The sequence below is a fragment of the Lemur catta genome, chromosome 16, assembly GCF_020740605.2.
Source record: "Lemur catta isolate mLemCat1 chromosome 16, mLemCat1.pri, whole genome shotgun sequence".
NCBI lineage: Eukaryota > Metazoa > Chordata > Mammalia > Primates > Lemuridae > Lemur > Lemur catta.
Window position 1 is genome coordinate 11764461 of NC_059143.1, and position 20613 is coordinate 11785073.

A 20613-nucleotide genomic window follows, 5' to 3' on the forward strand; every position below is an offset into this window, starting at 1 on the left:
TCTTTGATCAGCACCATCACAGTCTGGGTTGGATGCCCCTGTAGATATTCCTGTATCAGGCTTAAGTTACACTAATACTTATCAGACTATTATGAGCATGTATTTTTAAAAAATAATCTATCTTTCCTACTAGATCATGAACTTCCTGATGTCTGGCCAGCACAGATTTTGGCATACGGCAGGTATTCCATCCATGGTTGTTAAATGAATATGTAAGTAAGCAGCCTGAGTAAGGCAGACTGAAAGATACAGCTAAGCTGTGTGCAGTCTGCATTCTGTGTTGTCATTTATCTATTTGTTCTGGGCCCTGTGCAAAGAGGGAGAACGGATCATGCTGGAAAATCTGGGGGGAATTAGAGAAAGGGCTGGATTCATGTCCCAGGAAAGTGAACATCCACCTAGTGATGGCAGCAAGGAAGGAACCAGGATGGCAGAGCCAAAGAGTTATGTGGGTCTGGACACTCCAGGAAGACCTTGAGGGTCTTCTTCCAACTCATTCATTTTCTCAGTCTCCACCACTCCAGCCTTAGTTCATATCTTTCCAAAAAGGTGGGCCTCCCAGTGACGGGGAAAGGGAGGTGGCATCCAGGCCCAGACCACACAAACTCCAAAGTCCTCACCATCTTCCATAGCTAGGCTATCGGGAGATCTCCCCACCTACAGTATCCAAGAGCCACTTGCTTACGTGGGAACAGAGCTTGGCCCTTTGACCTCTCTGTGGTAAAGCCATAGCTATAGACGTGCCACATTAATCTCCCCTCAAACTGAAGTGACAAGTAGGATTTTATTCCTCTTCTGCAAAAGGAGAAATTGCTCTAGCGGACTACTTTTAGATGTGACTAGTCTCATGGAATAGATTCTTTTGTTAAGATGATTATCAAATGTTTTAGTCTTTAATGGGAAGTGCAAGCACAAATTCCAAAATTTTTAAAAGAAAGTGTTTACAATGAAATTTAGTTTTCCTCTCACTCCTGGCCCATGGCTACTAAATTCCCACTTCAACGGCAACCAGCTTTTGGCATGTCTTTCCAGAGCTATCTGATGGATTTATGTCTGCATGAACACACACGTGTGCACACATGCACAGAACACACATACTACGTATGAATAGATTTCTAAACACAGTATGGACACTTTCTCGGCTCTCTTTTAAACTGAGGTCATGGATTTCCATATGTGCTTGTCACTTCTGGCCTCTATGACATAACAAAGCACAAATACTGGAACACACACTGGCCCTGGCCCACACCACCCCAGCCTGGCCCACCCCAGCCCCCGTCCACACGGCCAGCCGGCAGCCAACCCCCGCTCAGTTTGCTGGTCAGCGTCTCTCCCCCTGGTCAGGAAGTAGCCCATTTTGCTGTCTACTTCCAATTTAGCCCAGATGCAAAGAAAGTAGGGCAATGTCTTTGTATTTCCTAAACCAAACATGTCTTTTCCAATAAAAGAAAAATGTGCCAGGGAAGAATTTTGAAATTGAGGTCTGTTTTGATAGATTCAAGTAAAGTTGCACATGTCTGGTGAAGGTGACAGACATGTGCAACACATGGGGTCAAGAAAGGAAAAGGCACAACAAAAACCACATGCATAAAAAACCAGATCTACACTGAAAAGAAAAAATAAGCATGAATACTAACATTGTCAAGCCCCATGATTGTGGAAAGTGTAGAAACACCTATTTTTCATCTCTTTAAAATTGCCTTGTCTGTTTCCTCTTTGTAATAACTTGATTGCATCCATTTGCCTTCTGCTCCACTTGGTTCACTCGGCCCCGGCCAATCCTGCCAGCCTGAAGGCCAGCCTCAATTTGCACGTCTCTCCAGTGTGGCCCTTGTGGACTGGCGGAGAGCCGTCCTCTACCCCTTCCCTGGGCAGGGCGCGGTGGACCCCACTCCCACCTGCCAGCCAGCCAACCTTTCTGGGCCACCCATGTGGCAAGCCCATTAGATACCTGGGGTTTCCTGCTTTTGTGGGGTTGATGTTCTGTGAAGATGTTGGGGGTGCAGACTCTTTTTGTCTGTCAACAGGGAAAGAAATTGCCAGACTCACAAGTTAGGGAAAAAGGTTATATGAATGTGATATAGCTCGGGGGGTGGGCTACAAAGGTCCCCTCACTCTCTTAGACCTGGGAGCTAAGACTAGAGATGGAGTAAGAAGAGAGGCTCAGATGCAAACCTTTTTTGCCCAGGGAGAGTTTCTCAGCACCACTGATTGAAGTTCACCTTGGTCGTCTCTGTTTATCCCCCAGGAAGCAGGCACTGTTCCCCACTGGCGTCTCTGTTTACAGATTCTTTTCCTTCCATATTTGCATCCAAGATTTGGGCCCCAAAGGCGTGAAAACACTGTGGGAAGGAGGAGGGGGAGAAGAAAGATGCTGAACTCAAGGGCAATTTAAAAACAAAAAATGCAGGCCAATCCCACTGGCTAGTAATTGGGGTGAGCCTAGGGGGATCACAGAAGCTGAGGAACCCTGGATTAGGAGGGTAGTTCTGGTGCTTTGCGGCCTTAGTCTTCCAATCTGAGAAGCTGGACTTTATCTCTCAAGATGCCTTTCAGCAAGGGGACCCTGCTCCCAACTGTTTGTAATCGGGTAGGGATGTCACATGGATAACACATTGAACTTCTTTAGCTGTCTCTAAAATAAGCAGGAAATCTTGGATACTCTCAGTATAAACCTCTTAAAACCGAGGTTTTGTTTTTCACCTGTTTGCTTGAGCTCTTAGCTATGTGATTGGCTGGTAGGAAGGCCAACAGTGGTAGTCTGGAGAAAACATCATTGTCAGAACAAGCATTTTTTTTTTTTTAGAAAACTGTCTTTGACCTCTTCAGTGAGCTGTTAGACACCAGTCATAGCTCCAGAACCGCTCTGTTTGAGACTCTGATAAACGGAGGGAACTAACATTTATGACATATTTGTAAGGTGCTGGGCATTGTAACACTCCCAGAGAGAAGGATCATAGTTTTTGTATCACTCTCAACACTTGGATATAATGTACCTTTCAATAAGTAAGAACCGAATAAATAGATCCTAAAAAGATTACTCGAGGAAAGTACAATAAGCACAACCTCCCTCATGCACCAACGTCAATTTACACTCAGACTATTTAAAAACTTGAATAGATTAAGGCTCTCAGATTCATTTCTGCTGTGCTAGTTCCCAGTGTGCATGAGGAAATCTGCATCATCATCAAGTTCATTCAGAAAGAGTGTCTGAAAGGAAGCCTTGTGCCCTGGGAATACAATCAACAGCAGTAGGAGTGGGACTGGTGAAAGATTAGGTTGGTTTCCTGCAAGATATGCTGAAATAATTTTTTATATTTAAACACACCCATTCATACACATCCCACAAAATATTCTAATACCCTTCCGCCAAACCGCTGCAGGTTTATCTACTTTATTTTTTATTCTGATTATATTTCCAGGAGGCAGAGAATAGCTACACTCAAAAGCTGTTTCATAGGTCATCTTGTTGGAGCTGACTTTAATAAGCGTAGATTGTGTGACTTGATAGAGAATATTATCTAGAACTATTATACAAATAGTCCTCAACATTCTTGAGGTAGTAACAATAGCACTCATATATAAGGCATAATTTGACAAAAGTATTTTCATACATAGCTACTGGCTCTGTGCTTTACTCTTCTCATTTCTAATAATGAAAATAGCAATAATGACTTGCATAAGATAATCCAGTGAGGAAGTGGAGAAAGTTGTCTTATAAGTGCAAAGCCTATGATTGTACTCTCAACAAAGTCATTACTTCAGTGTGAAAGCAACCAGAGCCTAGCTGAGATTCTGGCACTTTCCAAGCATTCAATAAATATTTGCAAATGAATGATGGAAAGAAGGAAGGGAGGAAGGAAGAAAAGAACCAAGAAGAGGGAGGGAGGGAGGAAGGAAACCATTTGCTATTGATATTTGTAAAAGGGAATGCGAGACATTGCTCCCTAAATTTGGGGTTCTTGGAATAGTATGGATTTCACTGTAATAGAATTTTCATAATTTTTTCTCTTTAAGCAACAGCTTTGACCAAGTTACGGCATTACTGGGACGAATGTAGTTTACATACTCATGACTGGCCACTTTATCATGGTCAAGTTCATTAGGGAATGGGTTACTACAGAACTATACTAAGAATAATAGTGCCACCTAGTGACACTTCGAGTTATTGCTTCCCAAAATTGCACATGACAATCGTTATAGCAAGATCCACTTACACTAAGTACACAGTGTGATGTGTGCAATCTATTATCTTCATCATTTTTCTATCCAAGAAACCCTTTCTCAAAATTTTCATGTGATAAACTTTCACAACCTCATTCAGATTTCTCAGATTATATTTTTATGGAGTCTTTTACACCAGTTTTTTCAGTAGTTTATATTTCAACGATTGTCTTTTTAATATTTTAAGACATAGGAGTTTTGAGATGCAACGTTGACAGAATTACTACTTTTTAGGACAGACAATATTAAATATACATCTTGATTGTGAGACATTCTGATCAGGCTATAGGTACTCATTATTTAGTTAGGAAATTATAGGCTTAATGAGAAGCAGCCTATCTCGGTCAGAAAGCTCAGAAACTAGATGTCGTCTAGTCTGGTTACACAAAGTTAAGTCAGGTAACTTCTGTAATTCAGTATTTTCATCTGCAAAATGGGATGACAATGCCTTCTTATCCACTTCCTAAAGTTTTGAGGATCAAGCCCAGGAACAAATGCTTTTAAAACTGCCCTACAACAGTAAGAACCTAGTGGTGGTGTTTCCACGATAATTATCCTGAGAGCTCAGCTGCTTGGGCTCAGAAATGGCCTCATTGCTCACTCAATGTATATCAGGGATAATAAAAACAGCTATCTCAAGGGCAGTCGTGTAATGTGCTTAGTACATAGTAAATGCCCAGTATGAATTTTTAACTACATGATCACACACACACACACACACACACATTCACTGTGATGGCCACGGATAAACTGTCAACATGGGAGATCATCACTATGTGGCTCTTCAAAAGAGAAAGATATTAAATAGACAGAATCTTCATCATCATCACTGGTAATTTTATTAGACACCAAAGAGAAACAAGATCTTGGCCCAGGTGCCTTACAGTACTAGATTCCACAATGCTCTTTACAGATAAAGTAGATGAAACAGAACAGTACGTGTCAGGTAAAACATAAGGCATTCAAAAAACTACTGATTTTTCTGTTTTTAATATTCAAAACTTTTCTTCCCCCAAGTTTTCAAATCTGGCTTTAGGTAGAGTTGTTGAATAAACACACTTACAGTCATGCCAGAGACGGTAACACAGCAGAGTCGGCGGGGAGGGAACAGGCAGGACCACGAGAGGTATTTTATAGCATCTCCCCCATTACCTGAGTCCAAGCTGCCCTCATTTCTTGCTAGGACAAGGTGATAACCTAACTGGTCTTCTTGCTTCTCGTCTTGCCTTTTTATTCTACACACAACAGTGATGTTGAGTTTTTTAAAACATAAATCATGTTTCTTCCCTGCCTGAAGCCCTGTGATTTCCCACGTGGACTCTGCAGCCAATACCATCCTTGTGCTGGAATCATCCTCAGCTCTCCCAATGCTCCTGCCCCACGTGCCTTGGGGAGAGCTGTCCCCTTTGAGTAGACAGCCTCGCTCTGATCTTCCTTTGGGAACCCCCTTCTTGTCATTCAGATCTTAGCTTAACATCACCTCTCAGAGGCCTTTCCTGCCCACCCTCTGACACGTGTGCTGCTCTTCTCTACACAGGACCGATCTGACATCTCGTGTGGATTGTCACTCAGCCGAGAATGCAGCCCTGTGAGGGCAGTGTCCTTTTCTATCCAGCCCTCCAGCAATCCCCAACACCTAGAATAGTGCCTGGAATACAACAGGTGATTGATAAGCAGTGCTTTAATAATGCTCAAGATTAAACCACTATATTTTCCTTTTCTTAAACATACAGCTATTTTCCACTTGGTTTTTTGACACTTCATGGTGACTAAGCTTCTAAGTTGAAAACATACTTGTGGGGCCTTGGACAGGAGCCTCAGCCTTTCTAAACCTCGGCTCTATCAATAAAAATTAGGAATACCTTGTGGGTCACGAGGATTAGGTAATACATGTGAAAGCTCATATGAGCTGCAATTACTAGACCTCCAGAGTTGAGGTGTTCCTTCATTTTAAAGATGATGAAAAGGAAGCCCAAACAAACTGATACCAAATGAATAGATTTGCCTATTGCACCAGCTATAAAGCACAAATATTAAACAAATGCATTGATTTTAAGCATGTAAGATACCATTACAACACTTTTATGAGGGTGAGTAGGTGCTGAACAATGTTGGGCAACTTCAATTAAATGGATTTTTTTTCATTTTTTAGACTTTTTTCTTAGTTCTCATATTGCTTGGCCTTGAGGATTTTAAATGAGTTTACAGCAGCCTTGTCTTTCTGTCCTTCCCTTCTGTCTATACTATGTGAACTGTCTTCAAACAACAATAGCATTATTTATAATCTTTTACCTTCTATTTTTTTTTACCATGGATAGAATTTTCCAAAATTGTTTTCAAATAGTCAATTGCCCCAAGATTATTTTAAATTTCAGTAATGACTACAGCATCATGTTAGGATGCAATGGAAATGTCTTGACTCTTTTAAGCATTTGGGGCTTTTCATGGTTCCTGTAGCACCATGAGCTCTGGAGTTAGGCAAGCTGGTAGGAAGGAACTCTAACTTTCATTTACTAATAGTGACAATGATCAATTACTTAACTACAGTGAGCTCAGCTCCCCTACTTGAAATACGGGGCTAATAATCTATTTCATAAGGTTGTTGGGAGGATTTACTGAAAATCATACCCATATAATGTTCCATAACAACTACTCTTTTCTCCAGAATTTTGCCTCATCTTCTTAGAATCTTAGATTAATAAAATGTTTAATGTTTTCTCAGATACATCTAAAGGTATCACTTAATAGTTTAAACATCTGACTTACCCAAAACAAAAAAAAAGCCTAACTGGTTTTTAAATGCATAATGATGTTAAAGTGTACTTAAAAGTTCTGAAGAACACTATCCCATATCCATATATGTGAAAAATCAATTTTGCCATGAAATCTGAATTATATGAAGTCAAAAACCTGAAAAAAGGACTACCCCCAACTACCACTCATTTGTTCAGCTTGCCATTACATTGCATTTGAGTCAGCATAATCTTTATTTCAAAATAGCATTTTTATTATATAAAAATGTAAAAATCCAGCAAAACCAGAAATATGGATGTATTTTCCTGGGCTTTCACATTTGTTGATTTTTATTCTCAATCTCTTTTTCAATACAATTTACAACCCCATCCCCATTTCCAGTCTGATTATACAAGTGCTAAGTGGCAGAAAGATCTGGAATAAATACATCAAAAAAAGAAAAAGGCAAAGCTGTGAAACTAAGTTGCATGCAACAGGTTCTATGAGGGCGGGCGAAGCATCTGAGAAATAAAAGAGTAAGACAATGTAATTGGAAGGTTCCAGCTAGAGTTCTTTCAGTCATCTTTGTCTTTTGCTCCATGTTTAAGGATGCGCGTGAACTCGATGTAATTGAAATTCCCCTTTTTGTCAATGGGGGCTTCTCTGTACAGCTCATCCACTTCCTCATCTGTAAACCGATCTCCCATGGTTGTCAGCAGCTCTCTCAGGTAATCTTCCTGAATGGTGCCTGGGAAGCAATAGAAAGAAGGGAGCCATGAATACTTCCTGGCACTTTAGTGGTGCATTTCTAAACCCATTTCAGAATATCCATATCTACACAAACAAAATAAATCAGCAAACTAAGGCAACATGTAATTAGATCATTATGTTTTCTAATTACTTTTAGAGTTTTTTTTTAATATTAGATCAAATCATTTTAAAAGCTCAGAAATAGATTATATGCTTACAAAATTAACCTTAAATATTGTCTAGAGGTTAAACAAACACAAAAACCCCAAATCTTCATTTCAGAAATATTTCAGAGAAGTGCTTCATATAGTCTGGAATGAGGCTAGACATAAAAAAAACAAACAGCACTCACCTGTTGCTTCTTCATCAAAACAAGCAAAAGCATTTCTGATGACATCTTCAGGATCTGTGCCATTTAACTTCTCACCAAACATGGTGAGGAACATGGTGAAATTGATGGGGCCTGGAGCCTCATTCATCATGGCGTCAAGGTATGCGTCAGTGGGATTCTTCCCTGTAAGATTTGAATTTTAACATTTAAGGACAAAGAACTAACTTCAATAAATAGTTACTTTGCCATTGTTATGCTCTCCAACATATTTTTTAAATTTACATCACTTGAAACTAATTTTTCAATTGATTTTCATTAAGAGCATTTTAAAAAGACAATTTTGACAACTTAAAAAATCTTTGATAAAAATGTATTCTGGGCTTAGGTTGAATGTTGCTTACTCATTGATACTTTATATCAACTTTCTCTTCATTAGTTTTCATTAAATACAAAAGCCTGAAACTATGAACCAGGCAATGTCACATTATTACATCTTGAATATTGATAACATTAAAGGTCCATCAGGGGAGTTAGTTCAATAGTAGTTATTAAAAAAAAACCTAAATATTCATGTTTCCAATTGTGGTACAGTTGCCCATGAACTGGTATGCTTCACACATTTTATTTATAAGTTGGCCATTTAAGTTAAAACTACTAGGTTGGTTTAGAATTGGGAGCTTATTTTGAACAATGTTAAATATTATTACAGCTATCACCAAATATGGCACTTCCTATACCCAGAAAGTTCTCAAGAGGCCTTTTGAGACAAGGAGAATAATATTTGTATAGCCCACAAAAAGTGATTCATAACAAGCTGAATTACTATTTTTGGGAAAAGGCATATAAAGAAGATAAAAGTCTACCCAGAGAAGCAAGCATATCATGCAAATCTTCCTTGTCAATGAAGCCATCTCTGTTCTGATCAATCATGTTGAAGGCCTCTTTGAACTCCTGAATCTGTGACTGGTCAAACATGGCAAACACATTGGATGTTGCGCGCTGAGGGCGCTTCTTGGTGGTCTTGGTCTTTGCCTTTTTGCTCGACATGGTGGCTGTTTAATTCTGGAGTTAAAAAAAAAAGGAACATGGAAGAAAAAGGAATACATAAAACATAAAGCAAAAGAGAATACATAACACCTAAAGTTAGTGAGTAAAAATATCTTAATATAGAATTATTACTTCAATTGGATAGGAATAAATACACTGTACTGCACTATACTATACTATACTTTATTTTCAAGGTGACAATTAAATGGCTGGGGGAGGGAAAGCATAATTTTGAAAGAATTAAGAAACAGAAATTATTGATGTACTTTCCCCCTAAATTTCATGAGACAAATTTTTATTAAGTGGGAATTAACTTAAAATATGTAACAATATCTAGCATTCATGGAGTACTTACTCTGTGCCAAGCACTGTTATAATGGCATGGGGCTCAAAAGAGAAAGGCTCCAAAGTTGATCTCTAATAAAGATTGTCCCATTTAATCTTCTCAATAACCTCTGCAATAGGTGCTCTTATTAATTTCCGTTTTACTACCAATAGAACATAACCTCTCTAAGCCTCAGTTTTTTCATCAGTAAAACACACTAGCTACTTCAATGAGAGAACTAAATGAGACAGCATAAAGAGGCTAGTATAGTTAGCATATGGTACATGTTCAAAAAGCTCTAATCTTTAAAAGTATCATCAAAACCTACTCTCTCATCTTGTATCCCTTCTTAGCTATACCTCCATTTCCCCTTTCTCTTGACAAAACTTTCAGAATAGTAGTCTCTATTTTCTCTTCTTCCCAATCACTCCTTGACTGTAATAGAATTTTGAGGTAGCCTCCAGCATTATACTGAAAGCTATCAATAATTTTAATGTCAAATAGAATGGACACTTTTCATTCCATTTTTCATTTGCAGTCTTAAACGCTATCAGTTTTGGTGTTAGGAAGTCCTGAGTTCAAATCTCAGTCCACCATTACTAGCTATATATCACCTCTGAAAGCCCACGGACCATAACATATCTGTGAGTTTAACAGCTATCAGTGAGTTCTGTGAGTCCTAGCAAATTTGAGGGTGGTTTTGGGACACCCAACCTTGGAACTGCATTGAGAAGTGGTCTTGGGGACTGCTACAGCCACATAGTGTGAAAGCAGATGACTAGCAGGCTCAGTGGTTAAAAAGACCTGAGTCTCCATGATTCCAGTCTTGGATTTTTTATAGATATATTGTCTACTTCTCTTTCTTCAATCTAGCAAACAGCCCACAGGGTATTTTGAAGCTGGGAAGAACACCAGCTGTACTGTCCCCCCTCTAACATTCCAACTCCTTCACGTTCCAACATACATGTCCTGAATAAATGTTAATTTTCTTCTCTTACCAGTAGCTTAGCTTGTTATTTTACCTTAGTTATATCCATGGTTAAATCAGAGACAGGATGTGCTCCACTACCAAGACACTTGGCTATGTTTTAATTCTTCACATGCCAAAACTGTTAAAGTTCATTCTCATACTAAAAATTCTATGACTCCATTTCTTCAAGATATAATAGGTAAGTCAGTAAGTCTGAAGGCAAGAATTAGTTTTTTTTCTTTTTTTCTTTTGTTTTTTCTCAGTATTTGTAATAGAGCCATTTAGAAAAACTTCCCAAAGAGTAAATCCTTATTTTTAAAAAATGATCAGTCCATTATATCATGCTAACTCCATGGCTAACCCAAATATATACTACTAATATATTTAAACACTTTTGAACCTTGGTCTGAGTTCTCCAAGAAGCTGTTGCCAAGATGGGATTATAACAAGCAAAGGGATTTTATTAGGGTAAATCCCTGTGAGAAAGAATGGAGAGGTAGCCCAATAAGGCTAGAAGAGCCATCAGATGGTGAGCAAGTCTGACCCCCAAGTGAGGAAAACAGAGAAAGCAGGTTGATGGAAGAGAACTAAGAGCAATTCACTAACTGACCCTAATTAAAATATGTTATAGAACAGATATAGGCTCAATGTAATAATATTGCAATTTTTAAGTTTTTTTCCTCATACTCCATTTAAAAGAAGTGGCACACCTGTATACGTATATGGTACATACAAAACCCATGCACACACTAAAATATCAGCTGAAAAGTGAGGCAAAGTTGTACCAGAACAATCTGAAGGGAGCTCTGACCACCCCTTCTTCTTACCTTCTGAAGTAAGTCCCTTGGCCTTCTCCCCTTTCTCAAGTCCCACTCACTTTTCAACCCACCACAATCTGGCTTTCTCTTCTCCATTGCAACTGCCTTAATTGCCAAATCCAATCTAAATCTCTTTGGACCACTCTACTGCTTCTGACACTATTTTATCCCTCTTTTCTTCAGAGACTCAGCCATGCTTGGCCTGGTTCCCAGTAACAGTAGAGATGAACTGTCCCAGGCAAAAAGCGCAAGGGTCCGGCCTTGAAGACCCCCACACTCTAACGACTGAGACTGCTAAACACTACATTGGAAAGACTGGTTTATGTGCAAAGCTGTATTCAACTCACTCTCTCTCACTTCTATTTCTATGATTGGTCTGCCTCCATTTTCTTCTTTGACTTTTATCTCCGCTCACTTAAATATTCACGTTTCCCAGTATTCTGGCAGTCCATGGTTTGTTTAAAGTTCTTTTCACTCTGCTTTCCTCAGATGATCTCATCAGCTCTTACTATCTTGAAAACACCTACAACTTCCAAGTCTGCACCTCCAGGCTTGAGCTTTCCCTTAAGCTTCGGACTTAAATACCCATATGGATGCCCCCAGACACATCGTAATCAACATGTTGCAAATGGAAATCATTATCTTCCCCCTCCTGAACTTTCCCATCTTGGTTTTCTCTCGTCTACCCACTCACCAAGGCAGAATCCTAGGAGTCATCCTGCACAAACCCTGTGCCTGATGAATCAAGCCTGCCTCAGATTTGCTCATCTGCCTCATTCCTTTGCCACTACGCTAAACTGCATCCTCATCCTCTCTTGTGTAAAGTATTTCCACAGCCTCTTCACTAGTCTCCTTGCCTCTTGGTTCCCTCAAGACAACCCTTCTATTCTAGCCAGAGGTGTCTATAACATGAATATGTCATCAGTACACTTTTTAAAACTTACTTTGGCTCTCCACTTCCTAAAGGACAAAGTACAAGTTCTTAAGCGTGGCACACAGTTCTTCCTTTCCCTACTCTAGAATGACCTTTCCAGCCTCATCTCTAGCCATTCTCTTTTCTGCTTTGTACTTTTCCTTCAGCAACACCAAACTGCTTACATGTCCCCAGGGCACCTTGAGTACCCCTGTTCTTACTATATTTCCAGCCCCAAATGCCCTGGTCCACTTCTCTGCCTTAGGACCAGAGAGAATTAACTGTCTACTCAACTTATAACTGCTACCATTTACTGAGTGACTCGTGGGCTCGGCACATCATATGCACTAAATGAAACATGCCTGCCTAAGAAATGAAGAAGCTGAAGATCAAAGATATTAAATAACTTGCCCAAGGTCACTTGGTGGCAGAAGTAGGATTCAAATCCCATTTGTTACAGGTTGTTTCTACCTATATATTTTCTACTTCCTACTAAATGCTCTTCTAGTTATTTTGAGTTTAATACAAATTTTTTAAAAATTTTCAATGTAACCAATATAATCTAACACTGATTTCTGAGCAGCTACATTCCTCTAAATTCAAATGCTAGACAAATTGAGCTTTCAAATAAATTCAAACTATAGTGGAGAAACCAATGTACAGACTAGAACTGCACAGTGAGTAAATAAAATGTGAAAGGCACTCTCTGAAATTGTGAGGTGTTAGCCTTGGTTAGGTTTAATCAAGTGGCAATATTTTCTATCACTCATGGTTTTTGTTCGAAAACATTACCTAAGTCTATCAAATTATTAATGTTTAACCTAGTGTTGGGGAAAAAAAGGAAAAGCCAACTAACCCTTCCCTTAAACTATACTTATAGACAGAAAATGTCCATAGAGCATAGCACATAACGTAATGAATAGCAGTAAAAATACTTCTTGCTTCCTCTTCAACATTTTCACTCTATTATTGCTATTAATTTCTAACATAAAGTGAACTAAAAAATACTAGTAGTACTCGTAGGGTTAAATGAAGGTTAGGGATGAAGAAATACTGATACAGTTGTCCCACCTTATCCAAGTTTGGTACTATCCCCTAAACTGGGGATAGTACCAAACCCTATACAATCAGCCCTCTCTCCATATCCACGGGTCCCACATCCCTGGATTCAACGAACAGAGGGTCCATAATATGGACCTTGGAAAAGAAACCAAAAATAATTTTTAAAAACCCAATACAATAAAAAATAATGCAAATGAAAAATACGTATAACAACTATTTATATAGCATTTACATTGTATTAATATTAGGTATTATAAGTAATCTAGAGAAGATGTAAAGTATATGGGAAGATATGTGTAGGTTACAGGCAAATACTATGCCATTTTATATCAGTGACTTGAGCATCTGGGGATTTTGGTATCTGTGGGGAGTCCTGCAATTAATCCTCTGCAAATACTGTTTTTTCCTACATATAAATACCTACGATAAAGTTTAAATTAGGCACAGTAAGAGATGAACTAATAATAAAATATAACAATTATAACAATAAAAGTTATGTGACTGTGGTTTGTCTCTCAAAATATTTCATTGTACTGTACTCACCTATTTTCGGACTGTGGTTCACTGTGGGTAACTGAAATGCATAAAGCACAACCGTGGGCATGGGGGACTACTGTACTGTGTATTATAGGTGGCTGTGTTGTCAATATGGTTAGTTGATAATCTAAATGTCTGCAAAGTCACCCACAGTACTGATATGCAAATAAAAACATGGATACCATAATCATTAATAAGCAGAAATTCTCTGTGAATTTTATTGAAAGCCTGGGAAAGATGCTCATAGAGCACATTCTGTCAGCTATCTATGACTTCCTCGACACTCCTTTGAGGCTTCTTCCTTTAAGTATCTTAAGTCAGCCAGTTGTCACCATATAGCATATATGGTGCTCACAGCAGTTAATCCTCCGGTTTCAATCTTGGCTACACATTAGAATCACCTCAAAAGTTTAAAAAAACTGATGCCTGGGTCCTCACTAGCCCAATGGAAAGTGAGTATCTGGGAGTGGGGCCTAGGCATATGCATTTTCAAAAAAGGCACTAGGGGATTCCAATGCACAGTGAAGGGTGAGAACTACGTAGATCAATAAATTAACCACTTAGATCACATTGGCTGTTTTTGCATCTAGGTCCCCTTAGTTTTTCAACACTGGTCATGGTTTAATGGAGAGCTGGAGGCCTGGATTCTAATTCCAGTTCTGTCGTTCACAAGTTGTATGACCTTTGGTGATTTTAGCTTTCTTGGGCCTCACTTTCTTGTCCATAACATAAAAGCGTCAAGTAGGTCAGCAGTGATAACCTGGCAGCTACCAAAATACGTGCAGTCTGCAGAGGTTCGTTTAGTTCCCCCAGGCATCCCTTTAAAATGCCTCTTTTGAAAACTGAATTAGTTTGTCAACATTTAAAAAAACTGAACAGTTTATATAAAAATATAAATTTTAGACATCTTGAACAACCATACAATAAGGAATCACCTGACCATCAGCATCCCAAAATTCCTGTAGATAGTGAGTATTTAATGACCAATGCCCTCTGCTCCCTACATCTCCTTGTCCCAGTTGGCATTTGTTTATGTTATCTGCCTGGCCCCTGAAAGCATTAGTCCTTGCTCCTTTGGCCATGGTGGTAGCCAGTTTCCTCACCAATTCTCATCCCCTTGTGCAGTCCCCTCCAACAGTGAAAACGGTTGACCTGTGTAACCAATAAGATATTATGAAATGTTGGTGTTTGACTTTGTCACAATAGACATTGCAGCTTCTGCCCTGATCTCTCTTAGATCACTCAATCTACAGGAGACAGCACACAGCATTATGGACAGGTCCACCTTGCAGGGAACCGAGGCTTCCTGCCAACAGTCAGCACTTACCTGCCCACCATATGAGTCAGCCACCTCGGAGGCTGATCCTCCGTCAGATGATTACAGCCCCAGCACACAACCTCATGAGAGACCCTGAGCCAGAACTTAAGCTGATCTAGTCCTGACCCTCAAAAATTGTTCACTGCCTTTTTTTTTTTTTTTTTGAGACGGAGTCTCACTCTGTTGCCCAGGATAGAGTGCCATGGGGTCAGCCTAGCTCACAGCAACCTCAAACTCCTGGGCTCAAGCGATCCTTCTGCCTCAGCCTACTGAGTAGCTGGGACTACAGGCATCCACTACCATGCCCGGCTAATTTTTTCTATATATTTTTAGTTATCCAGGTAATTTCTTTCTATTTTTAGTAAAGACGGGGTCTCGTTCTTGTTCAGGCTGATCTCGAACTCTTGACCTCCAGTGATCCTCCCGCCTCAGCCTCCCAGAGTGCTAGGATTACAGGCGTGAGCTACCGTACCCAGTCTTGTTCATTGCTTTTTAAGGTGCTAAGTTTTAGAGTAATTTGTTATATACCAATAGAAAACTAATAAAGCCAGTTTCCCTGACCTCTTTAATGTTAAAATAGGGCAATGCCTTTATTTCAGAATTATAGCCACAGAATTTTAGAAAGCTCAAAGGGATCACAGTCGAGTTTGCATTGGATAGGCAATTGTCTATTTCTGGTTAGAAAATCTTAACTCCTTCTATTCAATTTCTGTCCCAGTTCTGTAGGTTCCTCTTTTAACTGCAACAGAGTCACCCTTCCTCAACATTCCCATCACCACTATCCTATTCCTCTGGATGAATTCCTCTGATGTGCTAGTTCTTCTTGCTTCCTAGAGTTTCCCTCAAAGTTCAGTCCTTGAATGTCCTTATCTTAAGTACTGGTTGAAAACTGGTAGCATAGAGGTTCCACTCAAAAATGAGGTAACTGGGGAGGGGTGCGGAGGAAGGAGCTGGTTTTGTGAGCAAAGAGATGGTAAATAATTCAGAGTTTTAGCCAAGTGATGCCTAGAGGACAGGATGCTTGGGGGTCTTAATTAGCAAGGCTAATTTGTGAGTAGTGACATAAGGTGAGACCCTGAGCGTGGAAGAACTCACAAAGAGAGTAATTCTTGGGCTAAAATTAAAATCTAAGGTCATTTTTTGATTCAATCTCATCTTCACCAAGGTCTGTCAGAATCTTCAGAAATTTCTCATGGATTCCTGCTGTCACTAATATAGTCAAGACTCATGTTTGTTCTAATTGGGAGGATCAAATAACTGCATACATGAGCAAGCTGAAAACAGCAATCATAAAGAAATTTTAATATGTAATCAAGTTAAAATACAAAGTTAATCCCATATACTTAATGCTATATAATTGCTTTTACGGTGCATATTTAGGCAAAGAAAAAAAAAGCAGTCAGTTCCATAAATTGTTATAGCTTTTTCTTTTAGAGAGCCAAACTCAGTTTTTTACAACTTCTCTTACCATGTAAGCTTCCCCCCTGTAGTGTATATGCTGTGGTTGGTTTTTTTTTTTTTTTTTTTTTTAAAAGATGAAGTCTTGCTCTATTGCCCAGGCTGGAGGGCAGTAACATAATCATAGCTCACTGCAGCCTTGAACTCCTGGCCTCCAGCGATCCTCTCATCTCAGCCTCCCAGTGTGCCTGGCTAATTTTTAACTTTTTTTTTATGGACTGGTATTGCTATGTTGCTGAGGCTGGTCTCAAACTTCTGGGCTCAACTGATCGATCCTCCCACTTCAGCCTCCTGAGCAGCTGGGATTACAGGCATGAGTCACTATGCCCAGCTGTATATATATTTTACACTTACCACATACATTATAAGACTGCCACTACTTTCTCTATTATGGGTTTTATGATCATCTCAGTTGGCAGTAAACTTTCCATCCTCTGAACTCCCATATCATTTTGTTTCACTGTAGTGAAATTTATATAGTGAAATGTACAAATCTTAATAAGTTTCTGGAAAACATATACCCATGTAACCATCACTCCAATCAAATTACAAATGTTAACATCCTGAAAGTTCCCTCCAAGTCAATCACCATCTCCCATAAGCAACCATTGTTCAGATTTCTATCACTCTAGAATAGTGTCTGTCTTTGAACTGATAAATGGAATTATACAGTATACACTCTTACATATATGCCTGACTTCCTTCACTCAGTACAATGTCTTTGAGATTTATTTCTCTTACTGGGTTAATCAGTGGTTCACTCTTTTTTATTGCTGAGTAGTAGTCACTGCCATGCAATTTACAAACACATTTTTACCGCCTTTTGCCTGTCCACCCTGGATTGCAGGACTTAGTAGAGTGCCTTGTACATGGCAGGTGCTCAAATAAATACTAGTTAAGTTTCCCTCCTGTCACAAATAGAATTACATATGTTCATTATGTGAGGTAGGTCCTGGATCTAAATTCCAAAATAAGGCTTTTCTCTAAAACCTAGCCAGGGTCCAGGTCTCTTCCCCAAGAGATTCCTAAAGAAACTTACCGGCTACCCCTTGATCTATACCTGGAAGGAGCAGTACTAACTAGGGACAATAATTGAGTACTAAAGATGTGCCAGGCACTGGTCTAAGCACTTCACATGTATTAATACATTTAATCCTTACAACATCTTATGATATGGGTAGTTACTATCCTCTTCTCTTAGATGAGAAAATTAGGGTAAAGAGAATAGACAACTTGCCACAGAGCTAGAAAATGGTGGAGCTTAGAGACAGGATCTGTACTCAGGAAACCTAGCTCCAGAGCTTGTACTACCAGCCCCTAATATCCTGCATACAGGCAGCTGAAATTCTCTACCATGAAAATGTGGATAGTCAGTTGGGGGTGACAAGCTATGCCACCACACAGCTAATGTGTCAAATGAGGAAGGAAGATCCCAATTAAAGGTGCTGTCAAACAGGGTATGATAAAACTCATCCCTAGACATAGGAGTCTGAATCTTGGGAGAAAGGAAAAACTAGCCCCATTTAGGGGCTCTAAATCCTGTTATCTTTCCTAACCTTAGCAACCCTCACCTGGAGATCTGCCCTTAAGATGTTGCAGTTTATCTTATCCAAACTCAGTCTCATTAAAGCATAAATGACTATTGAGTCAGCCATCAAAGAAGTTGTTTCACTGAACAGAGCCTGAAAGACAAAAGCTGTGCACTTACCTAGTTATCAAGTCCAGCAGGGTAGACCACCTTGGGCAAATTACCTCACCTCTGTGGTTACTTTGTTTCCTCAGTTATAAAATGAAAGGGTTTCACAAGATAATCTACAAGGTCCTACAGAACTCTAAAATGCTATGAGTTTTCTTACCAAAAGGCCATCCCAAATCCATCTTAAAGAAAAGCTGCCAAAGGAATCCTCTAAACACCCCTTTCTTCACAGTACTCCCTTCGTGAAGAATCCAAAACGATTCCCTAAGGCCTCTTACATAATCTTTTCTTTCTCATCAAGTCTTCAAGATATCCATAAAAAGGCTCCACTTACCTACTTACCTGCCCTTATTTCCAACTATTTTATTCGTTATAGTCCTGTTCCATTCAGGCTGGTCGCCCCTCTGTCTCCTTTCCACACGACACAATCCCCATCTTTTGAGCTTTTGCTCTTGTTACCACCTACCACAGATCTAGCCAAAAATACTGTTAAATAAGTTCTCCCTCCAAAGGCTGAATCCAAAGCCCTCGGAAGCCAAAGCCCTCAATGATGTCAGGATTCTTTTCCAAAGAAGCCTTTCCTGATTTCTGGTATTTATCCTTTCTTCAATCAACACGAATGAACTAAATCTTTATAAGATACAGTGAGAGTTACAACTCCCATGGAAATCATTACATTTTTGCCTATACTGAGCATACACTCTGGTCCCGGTTCGCTAATAGTCTCCTTGGGCACTAGCAGGCCACAAAGCACCCAGCACAGTGTGGGGCACGGAGCAGATCCTCCTGCTCCACCCGAATACACCCTGTTGGCCCTCATCGGTTGCGTGGGCGCGGCGGGGCCGAGGGCGGGCGCTGGCAGCGGGGCCTCCGGGCGGTCCGAGGCACCAGGTGTGTTAAGTCATCCAGGTGACGCGGGGCCGGCCCAGGCGCTGCCGGGGACCCCGCCACCTCTTCTGGCAGGGCGTCTCCCCAGCCCGGCTTCATCCGCCTGGAACTTCCCGGCGCCTCCACTCCCAAGCCAGGGCCTCACCGCTGACAGCCCTCCCTTCACCTCCGGCCCTGCGTCCACTTCTCGGGCAACCTGACAGGTCCTGCCGCCGCCGGGACACAGGCACGCGGCGGGAGGGGACGCGGAGGGACGGATGTAGCCCGAGGGGCGTCGCGCGCGGGGCCGGGCGCCACTCACCGGGCGCCAAACACCAGAACGGGGACCGTCCTGCGCGAGACGACGAGCGACGGCGAAGAGCGCTGGGCCGCGGCCGGACAGTGGCGGCGCCGGCACTTCCTGCCTGGAGAGGCGGGGCGGAAGGCGCACCGGAAGGCGCGGCGGGTCCAAGTCGGACGGGGGGTGCGGCTCGTGTCCCCGCCGGCACCCGCAGAGCCCGAGCGTCCGCGAGGAGCGGGGCTGCCTGGGCCGCGGGCGCGCAGCCGAGGCTTTGGTTGTCTCCCCCTGCCCTGCTCCGCTCGGACGCGGCGGTGGCCCCGCAGCCCGCCCTGCTCCCCGCGCCTTCCCGCGCCGGCTCCCGCGGCCCTTCCGCGTTCCCGGCCGGCGGGGCGGGGCGGGGCCGGGGGCTGGAATTCGGCCCGCCGTGGCCACGGTTTCGGGGGTCCCCTGCTGCCGGAAGCGCCCCACCCTGGGTTGCCAGATTTAGCAAATGAAAGTACAGTTCGCCTAAATTTGAATTTCAGATAAACAAGTAATTTTTTAGGGTATGTCCCATGTAGTATTGGGAAAGTAAGAGCTGTCGGCTTTACAAACCGTCTCTCTTTTAAACCGCACTCCCGCCTAAATTAAAACGTTTAACCTACTCCTTTCTTACCCTCAGATTGTAAATCTTAGGGTCTTAATCAGGCTACACAGCTTATGACTGTTTCATTCCCCTAAAACAAAGTTTTATTCAAATTATTTGCTTTCCTTTAGGTTATCAAAGACATGACAGAATTATGCACACACATACATACATGCACATGTACACATTATATAATGCTCTTGGCCAAAACAAAGGAAAACAAAGCTACAGTGTTCAGGTTTTGTTCTAGATCTTGTTTGTGGCTATATTCTTCAGGATCGTTTCCCTCACCTAGTAATGATCTAGACGAATAGCATTCTTTCAGGATAATGGAGGGCAGTCAACGTAATAGCAAATCTTTATTGAGCACTTTTTGCCATAACATGTGCCGGATGCTGGGGAAATGAATGAATAGTTCAGTCTTTTTCCTCATGGAGTTTGTATTCTACAAATCTTTGATCAGAAATTCCTAGAAAGCAGGGACTGTGTTCAGCACTCTACAGCAGTAGTTCTTCAACAGTAGTTCGCCTAAGAATAACCTGGAGGGCCTCCTAAAACAGATTCTTGAGCCTTAAAAACCATATTAGGATTCAGTAGTCAGGAGTGGAGGACAATTTGAATTCCTAGTAAGCACTCAG

The 20613-nt window shown here is 41.0% G+C and overlaps 1 protein-coding gene across 1 annotated transcript; it reads right to left on the reverse strand.

Moving 5' to 3' along the window:
* Nucleotides 1-7192: 7192 nt before the first annotated feature.
* On the reverse strand, nt 7193-19497 carry LOC123621566 (myosin regulatory light chain 12B). Its single transcript, XM_045527394.1, has 4 exons — nt 19372-19497; nt 8902-9100; nt 8060-8221; nt 7193-7705 (listed from the first exon to the last, which is right to left on the reverse strand). The coding sequence occupies exons 2-4, from the start codon at nt 9083-9085 to the stop codon at nt 7533-7535; spliced, it is 519 nt and encodes a 172-aa protein (XP_045383350.1). The 5' UTR covers nt 9086-9100; nt 19372-19497; the 3' UTR covers nt 7193-7532.
* Nucleotides 19498-20613: the final 1116 nt, after the last annotated feature.

What these genes read in the sequence shown, in the direction of transcription:
- LOC123621566 (XM_045527394.1), bottom strand. Translation starts at nt 9,085, where the DNA reads ATGTCGAGCAAAAAGGCAAAGACCAAGACCACCAAGAAGCGCCCTCAG. An exon ending in TGATATGCTTGCTTCTCTGG is followed by an intron (nt 8,222 to 8,901) that starts GTAGACTTTTAT and finishes CAAATCTTACAG; the next exon opens with GGAAGAATCCCACTGACGCA. An exon ending in TTTTGATGAAGAAGCAACAG is followed by an intron (nt 7,706 to 8,059) that starts GTGAGTGCTGTT and finishes ATTGCTTCCCAG; the next exon opens with GCACCATTCAGGAAGATTAC.